The 19,656-nt window shown below is 27.2% G+C and overlaps 2 protein-coding genes across 2 annotated transcripts; one reads left to right on the top strand and one right to left on the bottom strand.

Annotated features, from left to right (window-relative positions):
• Positions 1–267: 267 nt before the first annotated feature.
• Positions 268–6,824, bottom strand: LOC110649324 (vacuolar protein sorting-associated protein 55 homolog). The gene is made up of 4 exons (XM_021803851.2): positions 6,774–6,824; positions 2,578–2,617; positions 2,400–2,484; positions 268–740 (listed from the first exon to the last, which is right to left on the bottom strand). Exons 1-4 carry the CDS (start codon positions 6,804–6,806, stop codon positions 557–559), a joined length of 342 nt encoding a protein of 113 aa, XP_021659543.1. The 5' UTR covers positions 6,807–6,824; the 3' UTR covers positions 268–556.
• An 8,525-nt stretch (positions 6,825–15,349) lies between these two features.
• On the top strand, positions 15,350–16,538 carry LOC110632442 (NAC domain-containing protein 90-like). Its single transcript, XM_058147881.1, has 3 exons — positions 15,350–15,536; positions 15,654–15,949; positions 16,035–16,538. The coding sequence occupies exons 1-3, from the start codon at positions 15,362–15,364 to the stop codon at positions 16,380–16,382; spliced, it is 819 nt and encodes a 272-aa protein (XP_058003864.1). The 5' UTR covers positions 15,350–15,361; the 3' UTR covers positions 16,383–16,538.
• The last annotated feature ends 3,118 nt before the right edge of the window (positions 16,539–19,656 follow it).

The following is a 19,656-nucleotide window of genomic DNA, read 5'->3' as shown; positions in this document are numbered from 1 at the left end:
AAATTCAAAATCTCAATCAAAACCGAGTGAAGATAAAAATGGCATACGTAAAATGCCTGAAGCTTGCTTATTTTATAACTCCATCCTAAACATCAACAGCTAGCAGATTTTGGTGGTGGTAAGAAGCCACAGCAACCCCTGTTATAGTGTGGGCCGACTGATTCACTCAACAAAGAACAAATGTGAAAGATAATCTGTAGCTCTGAGATAAGAGATTTAGCATCTGAAACCAAACTACCAAAGGTAAGATCAGCCAGACAAATGAACTTGGCAGCAAGAATTTAAAATAAAAATCAGGAGCAATTTCCAAAACATTACAAATCAAACAGGATAGAAGTATCCTCCAGTTAAGCATCAGTAACAAGGTATATCCAGTCAAGCAAAGCAAAATACTGTATATTCATGCTCCCTTTTGATGATATTCACAAAAGGAATTTACAAGATGGGAAATCATGCTTCTCTTTTCGCATGTATAATACAGTAATTGGTCATTTATAACTTATATGATCAAAAAAAGCAAGCAAATCACATCAGAAGTTAGCAAGTAATGCTTCAGTCACCAATCATCTTCTAGACTAGCACGGTGAAAACACATGACCGTGCAAACAAATATGAAGAATGATGTGAACTCGATCAGCATAGCCCCTGTTTCAATCATATGAGCATGCCTAAGGATAATAGGAATGGCTATGCTCCCAACAGATGATGCCCCTGTAAGGAATTTAGCAGCACCTATCCAACTGCATGATAAAAATTTTCAAAAAATTAGTGTTGCATTTCGATGGCAAGATATAATATCAAGAGATTCAGAATTGGTAATGTTCCTGGCATACTTAACTAGAATAGGAATGCATCATCACGAATACTGGGAATATAATGATTTAACGAACTATTCTAAGCAAGAATAGAAAGAACAATATCGCCATTTCTTCAATAAGTAATATGATTCTACATTCTGATAGTCAATCCATTTCCACATCTCTCCCCAACCCAAGCACCCACTCACCAAAGAAGGGGGAAAAAAAAGAAGGGATAGAGAATTGTCTCCCCATACATGCATAAAAATTTTATCAAACTTGTAGGGAAATAATTTCCAAAGCATGACGAAGTCAATAATCTTTTGGAACAGATGCCTATACAGACCAAATTCAGTCATGTTGCAAGTGGATAGAAGTACTTCAAACAGCAGGATGTGGACATAATATTTTAGTTTAAATTGTTTACATGAAGTTCAAATACATTCTTTAGTTGATTAGATACAGAAATATGTGTTTACTCATAAATGTCACCAAAAACCATTTGGAATAGTTTTGTTGTTGTTGTTGTTGTTGGTTTTTTTTTTTTTTTTTTTTCTTTTGAGGAGAAATTGAATAGAATTTCAAGTTACACATTGTATAAGAATTTCAAAAGCACTTCAAATAAGTTTACACATCTACATTCATGAATCTACATATAGCCAATCCCAACTAATTTGAAATTAAGGCCTAGTTGATTTGAATTGCTCTATATTCATAAATCTAACGGGTCATAAAGAGTTTATTAATTATCCAACCCAAATGTATATTTCAAATCCCCAGATACAAATGCATTAAATCACTGCATTTGCACATGAAGTATTTGAAATATAGGTCAGCGAAATCAGTCAACACAACAATATTTGTTCAATTCATGAATCTACATATAGCCGAGTCCAACAAATTAATTAAGGCCAAGTTGAGATGAGTTGATCTATAATCATGAATCCATTCCAACCAGTCAAAAAGAGCACACTAATTATCAAAGCTAGATCTCTTCAATCATGAATCCAACCAGTCAAAAAGAGCTTATTAATTATCAAACCCATATGTGCATTTCAAATCCCCTGATCCAAATGTGTTAATCACTGCATTTGCACACTAAATATTTCAAATATAGCTCAGTCAAATCAGTCAACACAATAATATTTGTTCGATTCATGGATCTACATATAGCAAAACCCAACCAGTTAATCAAGGTCAAGTTGAGATGAGCTGATCTACAATCATGAATCCAACCGGTCAAAAAGAGCCTACTAATTATTCAAGCCAAATCTCTACATTTCAAATTCCACAATCCAAATGCAACATCAATGCATTCACAGGTGAAATACTTAAAAGTAATGACAGTCAAATCAGTAATCACAACAAGATCTGATAGTAAAATTTCCTGGAATGAAATACTAGATGAGATGTGCTTTGGCTTACGAAGAAAATGGTGAAAATTATCTGTAAAGCTGCAAGTTACCATAAAAGACATGAGACAAACCCAATACCAACTCTTTTGCATGTGTATCTACAAATGAACATGTATATAAAGTAATTAACAAAAACAGCCTTATAGGAAATATTTGACAATACCAGAGGTTATGATTAAGTACTCACCCCCCACCATCCCGGCTGATCAGAAACTGAGTGGACCCCCCTCCAAAGAATAAACAAGGCATAGGCACCAAGACATACATGAGAGCTGTTAGACAACAGATTTACACCATCACTCTGAATTCTGAAATGTGAAATTGTAGCATACAAGTCGAATATGCCAATACCAAACAGTCCAAACCTGATAGCATAGGCCACCAATTGTTGTATATTGCACAAGCCTGCCATCCCAAGCAAATATTGTTTAAGAATTAAAATACAATGTCTTGTTAATAAATAAATGGAGAAGCAAACATGAAGAACCCATTTATAGAAGAGCTCTACAATTTTCTTCCTTTTCAGTATTACTTCTCCAGCCCCAGCCCCACCCCACACCCCACCCCACCCCTTCTTTTTTACATTTGATAGAAGAAATTATTAGTTAGATATGGAAAGAATAAAATCAGGAGAGGCATCCTCCTCCAATTGACACTAGAAAAAGAGAGAGAGAGAGTGAGCTAGCCTTAACTCTGTGCCTTTCATCCTTGCACTATACCTAAACTGGTTGTCAAAAATGCCTCCAAAGTCGCCCTAGAAACCTAGCTTTCCTCAGAAGATACACAACTAATCTATTTCTTACAATTTCAAATCTCTTCTTATCCATAATCCCATCAGGAAGGTTTTATTTTCACAATCATAGGCTCATAGCCGTTTCAAAATTCAATTTAATAGCACTAACCTTCCTATGTTTAATCCCAACATCATTAAAAGTTTACAACTTCATCAACTGCCAAACCATCATCCCTAAATTCTCTTCCTTCAATAAAAACACTTCGGTTGGCATAATAGTGTCATCTAGAATGACAATCAATTTATCGTACAAGACATCATAAACAATTTAATAGATGCTAGTCTCTATACTAATAGGTTGGAAATGCTTCATCTTAATAGAAAATCCGTCAAGAATCAATGGCAACAAAATTCCAAGTTCTAGGTTCTAACCACATCATTAGCAGAAAATTCTCAAAACATTTAGCAAGTTAGCCTTAAAATATCCTAATACTATTGAATGGTTTTCTCATATCCTATCTTACCAAAAATTGTCCTCATCTCTCCCTCCTTAAAATGCCTTTCTAACCATCTCGAGTCCTTTTTCAGAAAACAGGACACCAGTCCCAAATATCTTTATCTAAGATCCATCATTTCAACATAAAAATTGTAGAAAAGTAGGAATGAAAATAATACAACCAATCAATTTACAATTCATTTGTGATCATCTTACTACACAAACAATTAGCAAACAAATGGAATAGCCAAGTGCTATAATCCCTTTCTTTAATCACTTCAACCTAGTTTTCTGCCTCGAGCTAGTTTCTTCCTTCAAAATAACCTCCTCAAATTCATTGTCAAGACAGGATTTCCTCCAAATCTACTTCCCAGAAAGTTCACCCTTTACCTGCAACTATTTATACCACCATTTTCTAGTAGAATAGTCTTCTTCTTCTTCAATCCCAATTCTCAAATACTTTACATTCCAACTTAAATTTATTCTTGATATATATCACCGTCTTCCAACTTAAAGCAGCTATCAAATATGACACTGCCCTCAAAACTCCTTAAAGGCTCTAAAAAGAGTGACAAATGAGATACACATTCTAAAATATAGATGACGTCGGGGCCCATATCATCAAATTAGACTTAAAAAAGTAGGAAATTGATTAGAAGGCCTAAAAGGACCTCCAGAGAAACAGTGTAGTGATTAGTAAACAAAATACTACCAATATCGATATGTACAGTATGCTCACCCAACATAGATCGAGTGAATTGCATTTGAATTCAGTAAATAAACCATAACATAAAACCTATATTAATCCCAAAAGCATTTAAAATTTTACCTATTAGACTAGATAATTATTGCCAATCAAATATCACTAAAAGACATGAGTAATAAAAGCTTGAAGCTTCCAAAATTGAAATGAGTTGGAAAAACCACACATCATGCTTCCATAGTTGCAATATTCCACTTAAGAAAATCTCCAGGAAAGGAATAAAAATTCATTCACTAAAAGAAAAGGAAGACAACATTCTAATCAAATCTGATCTTGGTCAAAAGGAGAATATAATCCTGAATTTATTTCCAACTAAAAAGTCATTATAACTATAGAGCAGAACACATATTAGTCATTTCCACCATGTCATAGCTTCAGAAAAAATAAGATGTGAACAATGAGGCTTAATGGAAAATAAAATGATATCTAAGAAGTTATTTCCTACCTTAAAGAAATGTGCTACACAAAAGTGAGCCAAGAAAGAGAAGCACTAGACCATTAAAGTTCACTATGTTGCAGTTGAATTGAACTTAAGCAATCAGGAGCAAGACCAATGCTCCATAAGCATGGACATTACCAAGCTTATTCATGCAGACAAACTGAACTCTATTTGGTCAAATTCCATGTCAAATATAAGAAACCTTTCTTCCACAATTAAAGTTATTTCCATACCTTACTGCTTGATAAATCCCAGCTAACTTTCCAGCAGCAGTTAATTTTCATAATTTTAATACCAACTATTCTTGTCCAGTAAATTCTCAAAGAAAGTTTGACATATTGTATTCCAATAATAGGTCAAAGACTAACTAAATCCGTCAAAAAGTCAAATCAACCTTGAAAACATGCATCTTAAAATATTCTCTAAACCTATATGTGTCTTTGTCTCCAAAGAGTAACATTTTTTTATGCAATTAAAAAAGTATCCACCATCCACTCAAATACTGCAAAAGCTTAGGCTCTCTCTAAATTTTTCCACAAAATTCCAGCAAGACCAGAGTAGATAATCACCAGTAATGACCTTTTTTTTTCTTTGTCATTGCTTGCTTAAAATGTTGAGAATACTTCTCAAATTTTCCCATATATTCTTATATTTTCTGCAACTCCATCTATTTCAAGGAACTCCCTTTCCAAAAGGACCCCCTTTCATCTTCAAAATGAAACTAGAACTATGTATAACATAGCTAAAGTAATGATTCAGTGAAGTAAAGCCCCTTCTAGTTGAATTACATTAACACACAGTTAAAAACAGAATAAAACGAGGAGATTTAATGTCCAGAATGGTAATCCTCCAAAATAACAGAATGCAATGGCCATTTATTATGATATATTCTGATTATTCCATGTAGAATCTGAAACAAAATCACAGTAATTAAAAGCTCAAGGTGAACTAAGGCGCCAAGGGCCTGGAGCCTAGGCGCAAGGTGCAAGTGTGCGCATGAGCGAGGTGAGGCAAAAAAGTAGAAAAAAATAAAATAAAATATCCATAAAAGGCAAGTAAATGTGATGCTTTTCCTTTTTGTCCTTTGGCATATATCTTGAAATAGGTGTAGAACTAACATTTTTTTAAAAATAGATAATAATAGAGTGATAATGTTGAAAATGAAAATATGAGAAGTTTACGATTTTGAGTATGCTGATTTGATGAGATTTTGATGACTAGTTATTATCAGCGATACTAATTTTAAAAACTTCCTAGTGCGTCATTATATATGATTCTTATATATTGATAAATATCAAGTTTAAGTGGTAGTGCTTTTTGACAATGAAAGTGCTCACTAAAGGTGGAAATAAATAAGGCATGCCTTTCTAGAACCTTGTGCCTGAAACAAAGGCACACACCTAGATGTATAAGGTGCTAGGATTCGAGCCTAGTGAGCCTTGAGCCTGAGACACACATTTAATAACTATGAACAAAATTGCATATTACAAATTTACCATCTCCAAATTCATCTCCCTATCTCTCAATCCTGCAATGGCTTTGATGAACTCATTCAGCCAACTTGTTAACCTATGAAGCCTTTACAATTCAACTCAAAAAAGGCAAATCTTGGGTTCTCCCTGTTGTGATTACCTATGGACAATGGACATTCACTTAAAAAATAGACAATTGTTAGCTTGATGCTAGATTCGCTCCTAGTCTTTCAAAGTGTTAAAATATGATCTATCCATCAACTTATTTGAAGGACTCAGATTACTTAGACCAAAACTACACTTCTTATTCCAATCTTGCAAAGAAAGCACAACCACAAACTAAGATAATTTGGCTCATCAAGAAAAGTGAAATAAATGTAATTGGATCATAATTCACGGCACTTAAAGTGGAAGAGGACGTGATCTCTTCCATAGGAATCTTGTAAAAGTAAAGGATAGGAAAAAGAAAATGTCAGAAACAAAAAGGAAGAACAAAAATATGTCTAAGATTAGCTAATATGCACTGAAGAATGAAATTTAGATCAGAAATTAGATCCAATATGACATTAAATGACCACGATATCAATGAAAAACCTTTTAGATAAAAATTAAGAATGCAGGATCATCACCAGTGCAACCAATCTAATAGAAAACATACCAATATTTGCAGTAGAATGCTAGCTGAAAACATAAAAGCAAGCCCAGCAAGCCTGCATTTCAATTGATACATGTTATACATTATCTCATTCAGAATACAAAACAAGCTAAAATTACATATCAAAGCACCCAACTTACACTGCAGACAAAAAGTCCATGTCCATTCAGGAAACCCACCAAAGCGGCAATGCACCAAAAGAAAAATAGTTAGCAGAAGACATCAACTTTACTATGATCAAATATTAGATGGCAAACACTATTGCATGCCCAAAATCAATAAAAACAAAGAATATACACTACATTACAGTAATTTTAGTTTCCAAAGAAATAATTGAGTATGAATAAACAAAGTCCATTATCAAACCTTAATCCCATAACTTACAGATAGTTTCCACCATAAAAGTAATTAGACTGTTAATACACTCAGAATTATATATAAAACGGCAGGCCTCATTATTTTCAGGAAGTTCCATAAGTAGACCAAGGAATTTAAACTAAACAGATCTAATCAACCAATCGATTGTAAAATAATAATAAAATTAAAAAAAAAATCCCATTTTCAACTATTCAATTTCTATTATGTAAATCGCTCCCTAGCTCCTTTCCCGAGAAACAAACAGAAACTTCGCCTAAATAGAAAAAACACACATCCTCTTAGGTGAACTAAACTAAAATTCCATACTTTTCGAGTCCAAAACCCCCGAAAACTAGAAATCTAAACCCATATTTAAATGAAAATGAGTAATTGGACCAAAAAAATTCATAAACAGGTTCAGCTGCTCCAAAATTAAACGAAATAAAGGGGGGAAAAGTACAATGAATAGGGGAGGAAAAAAAGATGATCTATATGTAGATAATAAGAGAAAGCAGAAATGATTGAATAAGGAAGAGATTCAGAAAAAATACCTTCAATTGTCATTGCCATTTTTCTGCTTTCCTCAAAGAACTGAAGGATCTAATTTTGCTTGTGTGTGTTGGAAATAGCTAAGGAAGAGGAAAGAAGGGAAGGTTCCTTTTCTTTTTCTTTTTGGGACGTTCTATAACTGGGAACTAAATGACAGAAGGTTTTCCCAATCCGGTCCTTTGCTTCCCAAAAATAACATCAAAATTTTTTAGAAAATATTTTTCATAGAAATATTTTTTTATTATTTGATTGTAATAGTAAGTATATATTATGTAATTTCATATGAAAATATTTTTATATTTTAAAAAAATATTCAAATTTAAAAATAACTTTATTTTTTAAAAAAATAATTTTTTTTAAATATAACTTAATTTTTTAGTTAATTTGTGAAATATTTTTCATTGATATTTTTTATTTTCATTTAAAAATTAAAATTTTACAAAAATTTAATTTAATTTATTTTTATTTTTTTAATATTTAAAATGAAATCATTTAATTATTTTTAATTAAAAAATTTATCTTAAAAATATAAAAATCAAATATAATTATATTAGAATCCAATTAAATTATTTTCTTATAAATATGTTTTAAGAATTAAAACTATATTAAACTTGTAAAGTAATTAAATTTAAAAATTAATTATAAACATATATTTTTTATAATTTTAAATATATTATATATTTATATATAATTAAAATGTAATATATATATATATAAACTACATAAGACCTAATATTATGAATGTATTAACTTTTTTCCTATGATCAACATATAAAAGTTAAATTATACAATGCTATCAAAATATTAAAAATATAATATTAATTTCTTATATGATATTTAATACATGCAGTTGTGTAAATTTATCTTAATAAAATACTATTATATTATTATTTTATTTTAAATTTTAAAAATAAGAAACTTTAATAATTAAGTGCCTAAAAAAATTGAAACCTTTATAAATTCTTTTAATCTACCCAAACTTTTTAATTTTATTAATTTAATCTTTAAATTTTCATATTAGTTTCAATTTCAGTAATTAACTTAATTAACTAAATGATTTATTTGATAAAAATAATTCAAATATTTGTTTACATCATCAATGTTGACCTTTCATTTTAATTTTTTTATCAATTTTAACAATTATTCTCAAATTGATAAAATATTATTTTTCTTAATATATATATATATATATATATATATATATATATATATATATATATTACAAATACTTATCTAAAATTATAATTATATTTGAGTTTTTTCATTTATTAAATCTTAAATTCAAGATAAAATGGTAAGAAAGACATGAATTAAAAGTATGAATACAAATAAAGAAAAAAAATTAAAAATTAATATAATAATATTAGATATATTACTCCATTATTATAATTTTATCTATATGAAGTTTATTAACATTAATAAAATATTAAATTATTGAATAAATTAGTAAAATTCAAAGAATTAGCTAAATTTTAAAATGAATAAAAAGATTTCAATTACTTTTGTCAATTGATAAGTTTAATTATTTAAAATAAATTTATTGTTAAAATTGAAAACAATTTGTAAAGTTTATGATTAAATTGATAAAAATTAAAAATCTTAAATAAAATTGATAATTGACATAAAGTTTTTTTTTATTTAATTTAATTAAATTTATGATGTATAAATATACATAAAATATTATTTTAGTAAAAAATGAATGGATTGATCTCTATTTTTATTAATACTATGATTTCATTTTTTTAATTTTTTAATAATTTCATTTATAAATACATAAAATCACCTTGTATTACTTAACAATAAGTGTATTAACATATAATATAATATACATTTTTGTCCTCAATACTTATAGTTAAAAACTATATAATTAAAAAATATTAAAAGCACAAATTATAATTTTGTTATAATATATTTGAGTTTTACTAATAAACATGTACTTTTAAGGCAGTTGTTATAATATATTTGAGTTTTACTAAAATAATCATATTTTTTATATTATTTAATTTTAATCTTTTAAAATTTTATATTTTAATTTATTCTTATAATTTTATTAATATTTTATTATTTTCTTTTTAATACTTATTTTTACCTTAAAATTAAATTTTTAGTTTCATTTCCCTGAGTACATTCTCTTTTGTCACAAGAGGATGGGCTCACATCTCATAATTTATGAGATAACTAAATTCTTATGAGTATATGATACACTAAAAACTAAGTAAACCAGAAGTATTTTATAATTTTCTATTTGTTTGAGCATTGATATGATTTTTTTTTATGGAAATAGAAACCGCATAAAGAAACTAAGAAACTGCTACATCTACAACATTCAGTTTTTAAAATAGAAACATTAGATAAGGAATGAGAAAACATGGCCATATTATGAGCCGAACTAGAGCTCGAATTTTAAGTTCATTTAATAAACAAGCTAAGCTCGAAAATAGCAGTATTTGACTCGAGCTCGGCTCATTTATAGGCTCGCCAGTTGGCTCATTGAACAGGTCTGCGATCTAGCTCATCAAACAAACTCGCGATCTTACTCGTTAAATAGATTCGTGAACTAGTTCGTAAATAAGCTTGTTTAACTCGTGAACTAGTTCGTAAATAATCTCGTTTTAAGGTATTAAATAAATCAGAACTTAATTACATAGTTTTGGTGGTAATCGTACGACTTAAAACATAAATTTTTATCCCATTCTTCCTCTTTCTCTTTATATTTTGAACTTTTAAAATATTAAACTTCAAGTTTAATACTAATCTATCTAACTATTATTATTACTTTCTTTCTCTTTACAGTTTCTCACATATTTTTTTTTATTAACACTAACTAATTTATCCATATATTATTACTCTCTATACTATCATTTTCCTTATATCTATTTTTATAATATCTATTTTTTTAAACCGTAAAATTTTAAAATGTTAAAGTTTAAGTTTAGCACTAGTCTATCTTTTATATATATAACTTAAATATGTGCTTTCATAATTACTATTATACTTAATATTAATTGTCTACTTATTTCATACAAATTAATTTTTTCATATCTTAAGCAAAGTATTGGTAAAAGGAATAAAGCACCAAATATAAATTGATAAATTAAATAATCTAATATATTTAATCTTGTTATACTTATTTAAATAAATTAAATATAAAAATAATAAGAAATTCAAATTATTATTATTATTATTATATATATATATAATTAATACAAATTATTGACAGTATGAATTAATTAATAATACAAAAAATAATATATTTTATCAAAATAACATTAGAAAAATAAAACAGCAATTTAATTATAATTACATAAAATTTATAATATAATTTTAAAATGACGTAATTTTGATTTAAAACTATATAGTTTTGAATTGAAAAAATAAAAATGATTAATTATATTTGAATTATGATCATATTATAATTTATGTTATTTTAAAATAATTTACAATGTGTTTTAAACTGTCTTTCTTCTTATTTTCTATTATTATGACTATAAACTTATATAATAATGTATTATAAAAATAATTATGAGTTAAAATAGGTATAATAACAGTCAAGCTTGAGTTTGAGCTTATTTAATTCAAACTCGAGCTCGAGTTCAAACTTATCAAATTTGATATCAAGCTTATCGAACTCGAATCGAGTTTGACCTTATCGAGCTTGCATTCGAGTTTGTTTTAATAGTTTATCGAATTTAACACGAGCCGAGCTCGAGTTTGACTCATTAATATAATTAACAAACTTAAAACGAGTCGAACTTAAATCGAGTTCAAACTTAACATATTTTTAATGAGCCAAGCTCGAGCCTTAATGTTAAAACTCGAACTGAGTTCGAGCTCGAGCTTGAATCAATATTAACGAACTAAACCCGAACAGGCCAAAACTCTGCTTGGCTCGATTCATTTACACCCCTAGTTGCACATATGCCCATCATGCTTATACTTCATGCCTTCATGCCAAATTTTCTTCACGTAACTAAGTTGTAGCTTTCTAAATATGCCTTATGGAGGCCATTTTGAGTTTCTCAAGCAATTAGTTCCTAATTAGCATTCCTTACACATGAAAACTTCATACATACGTTTAAGGATGACGGCGGGTAGGGCTTTTACGAGTACTAATCTAATCGAATCTTAATAAAATGGATTTAAATAATATATAATAAGGTTTAAATTTGTGAAATAATATTTGTAATGAATTCAGAATGGGTTCAGAATTTACACGTTGGGTATTTATTACCCAAACTCGTTTATATAAATACTTAATTAAATTTTTTAAAAAGATTTATAAGTTTTTATATATTTTTTTAAAATAAAATATATTTTAAATATTTTATGAAATTATTAAATTTTAAAATATAAATTATTTTAAAAAATAATTATATATAGATTATTAATTAAAATATATAAAATTAAATAAATTTAAATAATTAAAAATAAATTTCAATTGAATTTAAAAAAATAAATTAATAATTAATAAATTTTAATTAAATTTTAAAAAAATTTAAATTGAAATAAGATAATTTTGATGGACACCCTATCCATCGCCATCCTCTATATGAGACATTAATTTCGACTTCCAACTGCTGAATGCCCTCAGCTGCAGCCGCTTTAAAATTATTATTATTATTATTATTATTATTATTATTATTATTATTATTATTATTATTATTATTATTTTCTCACTTGATTTTGAGAATTGTGATTGAGATTGAGAAAGAAATTGGAAAACATTAATTTTTCCTTCTTTTTCCCGATCTGCTCTCTCTGTATCTTGATCGGATTGATTTCTCAAATACGAATTTTCAAATTAAACTGAATTAATTTAATTGGATTTGATTATTTTTACTAAATTTGGTTTCAACTCGATTTTATCATTTAATAAATATCGATAAAAATTAATTCCTTTTTTTTCCTTTAATTCTTGATTCGTTGGTCACCAGTGGTAGGTCAAGGTTTCCACAATCTAACTAATTGATATAGAGAATATGATAATTTTACCATAGGTGGAAGGAGTTACCAAGTATTTATGGAAGAAAATTAGAAAATGAGGGTAATTTATGAAAATAAAAGGAAAAAAAATAAATATTTAATTCACCTAAATAAAAAAATAATTTTTTAAATAACTCAAAATTAGACAGCATAATTATTGTATATTACACTATTAAAATCATGAATATATAATCCAAGCTAAAGGTAAATACTTACATAATTTGCTAATCAATTCATGTACATGTTTTGATGTAATATATACATATATATATATATATATATATATATATATATATATATATATATATATATATATATATATATATATATATATATATATATATAATTGACTTAATAATTCAGTGATGAGTATTTATTTTGTGGGAAATTATTGGATGCATTCTAAGCATTAATTTTTTTTTTAAATTTTAGTATTTTTTATACTTATATGAATATGAATTATTTTATAAATCATAAAAAATATATTTCATATTTATATTAGTGAAGGAACAAATGCTATGAGTGTATTTTAGAATTTATCATGTTTAGGGATGACAACAGATTGAATATTTTCTAGTAATCAATGCAATCGGATAAGTTCAAATAGTATATAATTGGGCTTGGGAGAATGGGAAAATAATATCCGAATGGAGTTTGAATTTTATATATCAAGTATCTATTACTTAAACCCATTTATATAAATAATTAATTAAATATAAATATATTTTTTTATAATAATATTTATAAATTTTTATATTATATTTTGAATAAATATAATATAAATATTTTATAGAATTATTAAAATTTTAAAATATAAATTATTAATTAAAAATATATTTTATGCATATTGATTATTAAAATTTATAAAGTTAATCAAACTTTGATATTATTTGGATAATAATAATAATAATAATAATAATAATATGATTTTAAGGGATTCAAAAAATTTTGCTCAAGAATAATAATTGAATTTAATCAAATCCAAATGGGTGAAATTATATAATAAAACAGTAATTTCATATAAGATATCTTACATAAAATGTCAATCCAATTATAAGCAGACATATATATATATGTAGGTCAAAATAAGTGAATATGTATATACGGATGAGTCTCAAAAATCTATAACCACCTTATAATTTTTTTTAAAAAGATAATAATAATTATATATTTATTACTTATATATTTAATTATTAATTATTTTTTCTAGGATTGAGCGATCATAAGTTCTCTATTTATACTCATAATTTTGAGATCAGAGGAGTCTATCGGACCTTCTGATACTAATATGAAATCAAAATCCAGATGAATAAATATAAGATATATGCTGCCTGTGGGCAACCCCTAGCCTTGTTTTGTAATGTAAATAAGTTAAAGATTAGCGATGATAAGGTCAAAAAGAATTGATTGCCTTTCGGTTTGGGTGTGGCTTAAAAAACGGTGGAGGAAAATGTGCAACCATCACCGCCACAGACGTTGGCTAACGTGGAATATTAAATTCACAGAAAATGAATCCTCAATAATAATAATAATAATAATAATAATAATAATAATAATAATAATAATAATACTAATCCGAGCACCTAAAACACTTAAAGCAAAACAACTAATGATTAAAATCCAATCTATGCCAGCCAAGTGTGTCATTATATAAGTAGCTACCTGGTGAAGTCAATATCCAGAGTCAACACTTGACTCTCAAAGCATTTCTTGCCACCATAACCAATATGATATCACAAAATACACAGTACCTCTACCAAGTATACACCATACAGATTTTCCTTTTTCATTGGCTGCTATATAGGTTCTCTCAATGAAATTGAATGAGTACAAGAAGTTTCTGTAAATAGGTTTTCATGACAGTATAGTAGAATTAATGTCTGTTGATTTACTTTTTCATCTTATTAGTGATTTTTTTTTTAAATTTACCCAATAAGCTTAGTTTAGTTTGTAGAAATTCAATAAGATCAGTACAGTTTATAGGAGACCATATTTATTATTAATCAGAGTTTAATTCTGTTTGGGTGGTGAATTTACCCAGTGCAAAAGATTCATATTTATAATTAGAAATCAATTTCTTATGTTGGGAGGTTTTACGATTAGCAAAAGATTCATAATTTTTTTATAAGGTTTATTTTTAAATATTTTATAATTATCTCTAATTCAATAGGTTAGAATTAATCTTGTTCGGGCCGGTATGCCCACTAAGAGTTGCAACAATTTTCGATTGCTGTAAGCAATATTGGAAAATTAAATAATTCATCACCTTGTGCTGCAGAGAGCTTAAAGGTACAAAAAGGAACATGAGTGAGTGAGATGAAATAGGAATCTAGAAGTGGAAAGTGGGCAAATATCCTTTTGAGTTTTATATTTCAAATAACAATAAATTAATATCAAAAAGGTAAATTTTATTGACTATTGTCGGGTTTCATAAGGATAATATGCTGATACAGGAAAGAGAGAGGACTATCATATGATCGGGGAAAGATACTATCAACCTTCGCAACAGGCGACTGGCAGTTTCCAAGCAACATCATCCGCTTCGCTTTTCTCATTTCACTCGTTTCTCTCATTCTGTTCCCCCAAAAGTAGTATATATATAGTCAATAACGCGCTATAAGTAAGTCCAACATGAAAGCCGTAAGCTAACTAAATTGTTCGTCACTTGCCACTATAGTCAGCGAGAGAGAAACAAATAATTAATGGAGGATCTGCATCTGCTGCCTCCTGGGTTTCGTTTTTACCCTACAGAAGAAGAGCTCTTGTCATTTTATCTGCATCATAAGCTAGAAGGGAAGAGAGAGGACCTTAACCAGGTTATGGATCGTGTTATACCTGTTCTTGATGTGTATGACTTCAATCCATGGGACCTTCCACGTAAACTAAACTTCCTGTCAATTTTTATTTTCTTTCTCTTAACATAATATATTTTCTTCTTTCGTTTCATTTTAGTTAATTTTAGTCATATATATATAACTGGTTTGTTTGGTTCAGAACTCTGTGGAGATTATTGTCATGGAGACCAGGAACAATGGTTTTTCTTTATCCCAAGGAAAGAAAAGGAAGCCTACGGAGGAAGGCCAAATCGACTCACTGCTATCGGATACTGGAAATCTACTGGTTCTCCTAGTTTTGTTTACTCTTCCAACAATTGCTGCATTGGCGTGAAAAGAACCATGGTTTTCTACGAGGGAAGAGTTCCTAATGGAAGAAAGACCGATTGGAAAATGAACGAATACAAAGCTATATTACAAGGCGGAGCATCGTCTTCAGCTACTGCACATTCAATGGTGCCTGCCACCAACTTCTCCTGAACCATGAATTTAATTCATCTTCTATGAGCTAATAATTATCTGTGTTAATTAACTTTTGCAGTTAAGGGCGGAATTCTGTCTGTGTCGGATATACAAGAAAGCAGCAAAATGCCGCCGATCGTTTGATAGAAGGCCACTTGGAGTTGGGGTGGAAACAGGCCAGAGGACTGATGAACAAGGTCGTGGTGGTGAGGAAATAGCAATTACTCATCAAAACCCTCCCATGATAGAGGGAAAATGTTCACTTGAGAGTTCATTTTCAGGAGAGCAGCTGTTGTTGGGCTATAATGACTCTCAAACTGAGGAAATAAGTAACATGCCAACTGCTTCAGAAAATGATCAGCTGCTTTGGGATTGGGAGAAATTAGATTGGTGTAATAATGATGGAGAGGATATAATTTTCATGTAGTTCTATATAACGAGATATGTTTGAATCTGCAGATCTGCACCCAGAAAGGAGCCTTGTGTATATATGTTGTGAAAATTAAACCCAAGCTTTTAGTTACTTCTGGACTAAATAATCCCTGTATCTAAGTGTAGCATTGTATATATAAATGCATTTCCTTTTTTTTTTAAAAAAAAAAAACTATATGCATGATTTAAACTAAATTTAATTTAATTGATTGATGAATTTTATTGTAATACACTCATCATCAGATGTGTCTTTTCTTCGATGATTTTTGTCTACACCTCAAATATATAAACCCATTTAACTAAAAATTGATATATCATTTAAAAAAATATGATTCCTACTATAAAATATGATGAATTCCACTATAAAATATAATATTTTTTTATTTTTAATTGACTGAGTGTATAATAATTATTTATATATTTTGATGTATCTAAAATTTTTCTTCTATTTTCATTGCTTAGTGTCTCCTATATTAGAACTTCCTGAGTGTAGTCTGAATTTTTTTTAATTATTATTCTCTTTTCCATAAAAAAAAGCTCAATTTTCAGAAGAATAAAAACTGTATTTTTTTATTTAATTTAAATTGAAATTTAAATTGAGACCTTACGACTCTAAAAATAATTTTAATAGTAATTAAATATTTGCTTTGATTAATCATGATTGATGAGAGTGTGGGTGATTAGTAAAATTAGAATAAATCTAGGAGTAATGTCTGAAAATTCTCACCATTGTCTATTAATTTTTATAACATACACTTTAGTATTGAAATTTTCAATATTTTTTCATCTAAATATAAATGAGACTTTTTAAAAGGGCTTCATTATAAAGGTGATATTAAGTAGATAAGGACAATTTAGTTTGGAGGGGCAAATCACAATATTATTTTAATGTATTTCTATTTAAATTTTTTTAAAAAGATAATTTCATGTAAATTATAATGAAAATTGAAAATTTTAAAGAATTTATTTATTAGTATAATGTAGGTAGTTTGATATGAAGGTTTATTCAAAATGAAAAATTTTATTTTTACTGCAAGTTATCAAATGATAATTAAGATAATTATTGTGAGATTTTATGAGATAAATATTAATTAATTAATTAATTATATAAATATTATAAAATTTATTTCCTTGAAAATAGTTTATACAAGAATATATTTCTTTGAAAGCAAAATTGAAAATTTATATGTAAACATTTTGCTAAAAATAAATATTTTGAGACAAATTTTATTATATATAAAACCTTAATTTTTATATATAATTAAAGAAATATTTCAATTTTTTTCGGGCCTTGCCCCTCTTCAGGTCTCTTGAGAACTTTGTGGAAACTTAAACTTGTGAATTCTCTCACTTCTTATGGCTTGAAAGTGGAGAAAAATCAATCAAACGTGAAGAATCTTGCTTCAATATATTAAATATATATTATCTATGATTAAGATTCAATCTGGAAACCTTATAATTTTACAGATAATTTTATTTTTATTATTTTTAAACATTAAAAAAATATAGAATTTAAACTCGATTTGTTTTACGGAAAATATTTCTTTAAAAAATATTTTTCATATTTTTTAGTGTTTGAAAACACTCAGGAAAATAAGTCAATAAAAAATATTTTTTTGGTCAAAGGAAAACTAAATTATTTTTAAGGAAAATAACTTCCATCTTCAAAAAAGAAAATTATTTTTTGTTTTCTAAATTTTAAAAATCTTATTAAAATGTGTACACATTTATACATAAAATAAATAAATATCATTAATTTGACATTACAACTAAATAACGAAAAATATTTTTATAAAAAATATTTTTTTAAAAAATATATTTCATGAAAAATATTATTCATATACAAGTTATTTTTCATAAAACAAATTAAGCTTAATTTCTAATATTAAAAAAAATAATTAACTATTAAATTATTTTATCCAATAACATATACGTACGCTTTAACTATATATAGAATTATAATTAATTAATTAAATTATAAAAACACTTTTTTCCTGGCCTTTTTCCAACATCAATTTGTCGATAAATAGGAAGAAAATGGTAATTCACAAAGTCCACCTGCCTCCGTCTGAACACCCATTAATCATATAATGAAGAAAGTAAAGAAAATGACAGTCCCGCCAATTAAAAATCTCAAGTTGGCAAGTAAATTTCCTTGCAATTGCAACCTGCAAGACAAAGCTATGCTAAACACATATAAATTCCCTTTTTCTTTTGACACTTTTTGTTAAAGATCATCATCATGCATGATGCGTATCTATCTTTGAACAACGAAAAGATTTGCTATTCTAATTAAAGACAAGAAAGTGAAGAGGATTAAGAAAAAAGGCTTAGAAAGAAATTAACTTATTAACAATATTTTATTCTTTTGGGTCTATATGGGAAATATTACTGATTTAGGTCAATGATTTAATTTCAAAGAGCCTGATCATTTTGTGATGTTTATTTAATTTCTTTAATATTTTTAAGTTTATTAATTCTACAAGTGTGTGAAATTATAATGGAAACCATCTAGTAATTGTGTAATTAAATAATTATCTTGAATTTGACTCTATTAAATAATATATTCTTAATTATTGAATTAAATTAGGCTAAACAACTTATATGCATAACTAAAATATATTTTTATCACTTTTTCTTTAAGGTAGTATTTAATATAAATGAATTCTATAAAATTTTTGTGGAATTCATTTGTAAATATAAAATTTTAGTATTTATTTTAAATGAAAATTCATTTGAAACTCTTAATAATCAATTGCATGCAATTTATTATAACTAATCAAATTCCATCAAAATTGATAGAGTTTGCAAATGAGTTTCAAACTTAAAAAATTATATATATTTCAAGTGACAAAATTATTGTCTTATTATATTTTATTTTATTTTACTTTATTTCAAACACATAATTCATTTCATTTGAAATGAATTTCATATTTAATATAAAACCACCAAATAAAATGAATTTCATATTTAATATAAAACCACCAAATAAAGAAATTTATTTGTAAATGAATTCTATCATAAAATTCATTTGTAAATCAAATAAATTTTACTATAAAATTGAATCAAATAGGGTTTAAGAAAATTTAATACTAAGACATATAAAATAAATAAACAATTGATAATATATAATCCTATATGGCCTATATAAATAATTAAATAAATAAAAAAATATATATATATGGAGAGAGAGAGATGCATAAAAATTTATTTTTATATAGCTCGCTCACAAAAGACCAGTTTAAATTGTAACGTGGCTCGATCAAAGA

The sequence above is a fragment of the Hevea brasiliensis genome, chromosome 5 (assembly GCF_030052815.1).
Source record: "Hevea brasiliensis isolate MT/VB/25A 57/8 chromosome 5, ASM3005281v1, whole genome shotgun sequence".
NCBI lineage: Eukaryota > Viridiplantae > Streptophyta > Magnoliopsida > Malpighiales > Euphorbiaceae > Hevea > Hevea brasiliensis.
This window is presented reverse-complemented; position numbering and strand designations above follow the sequence as displayed.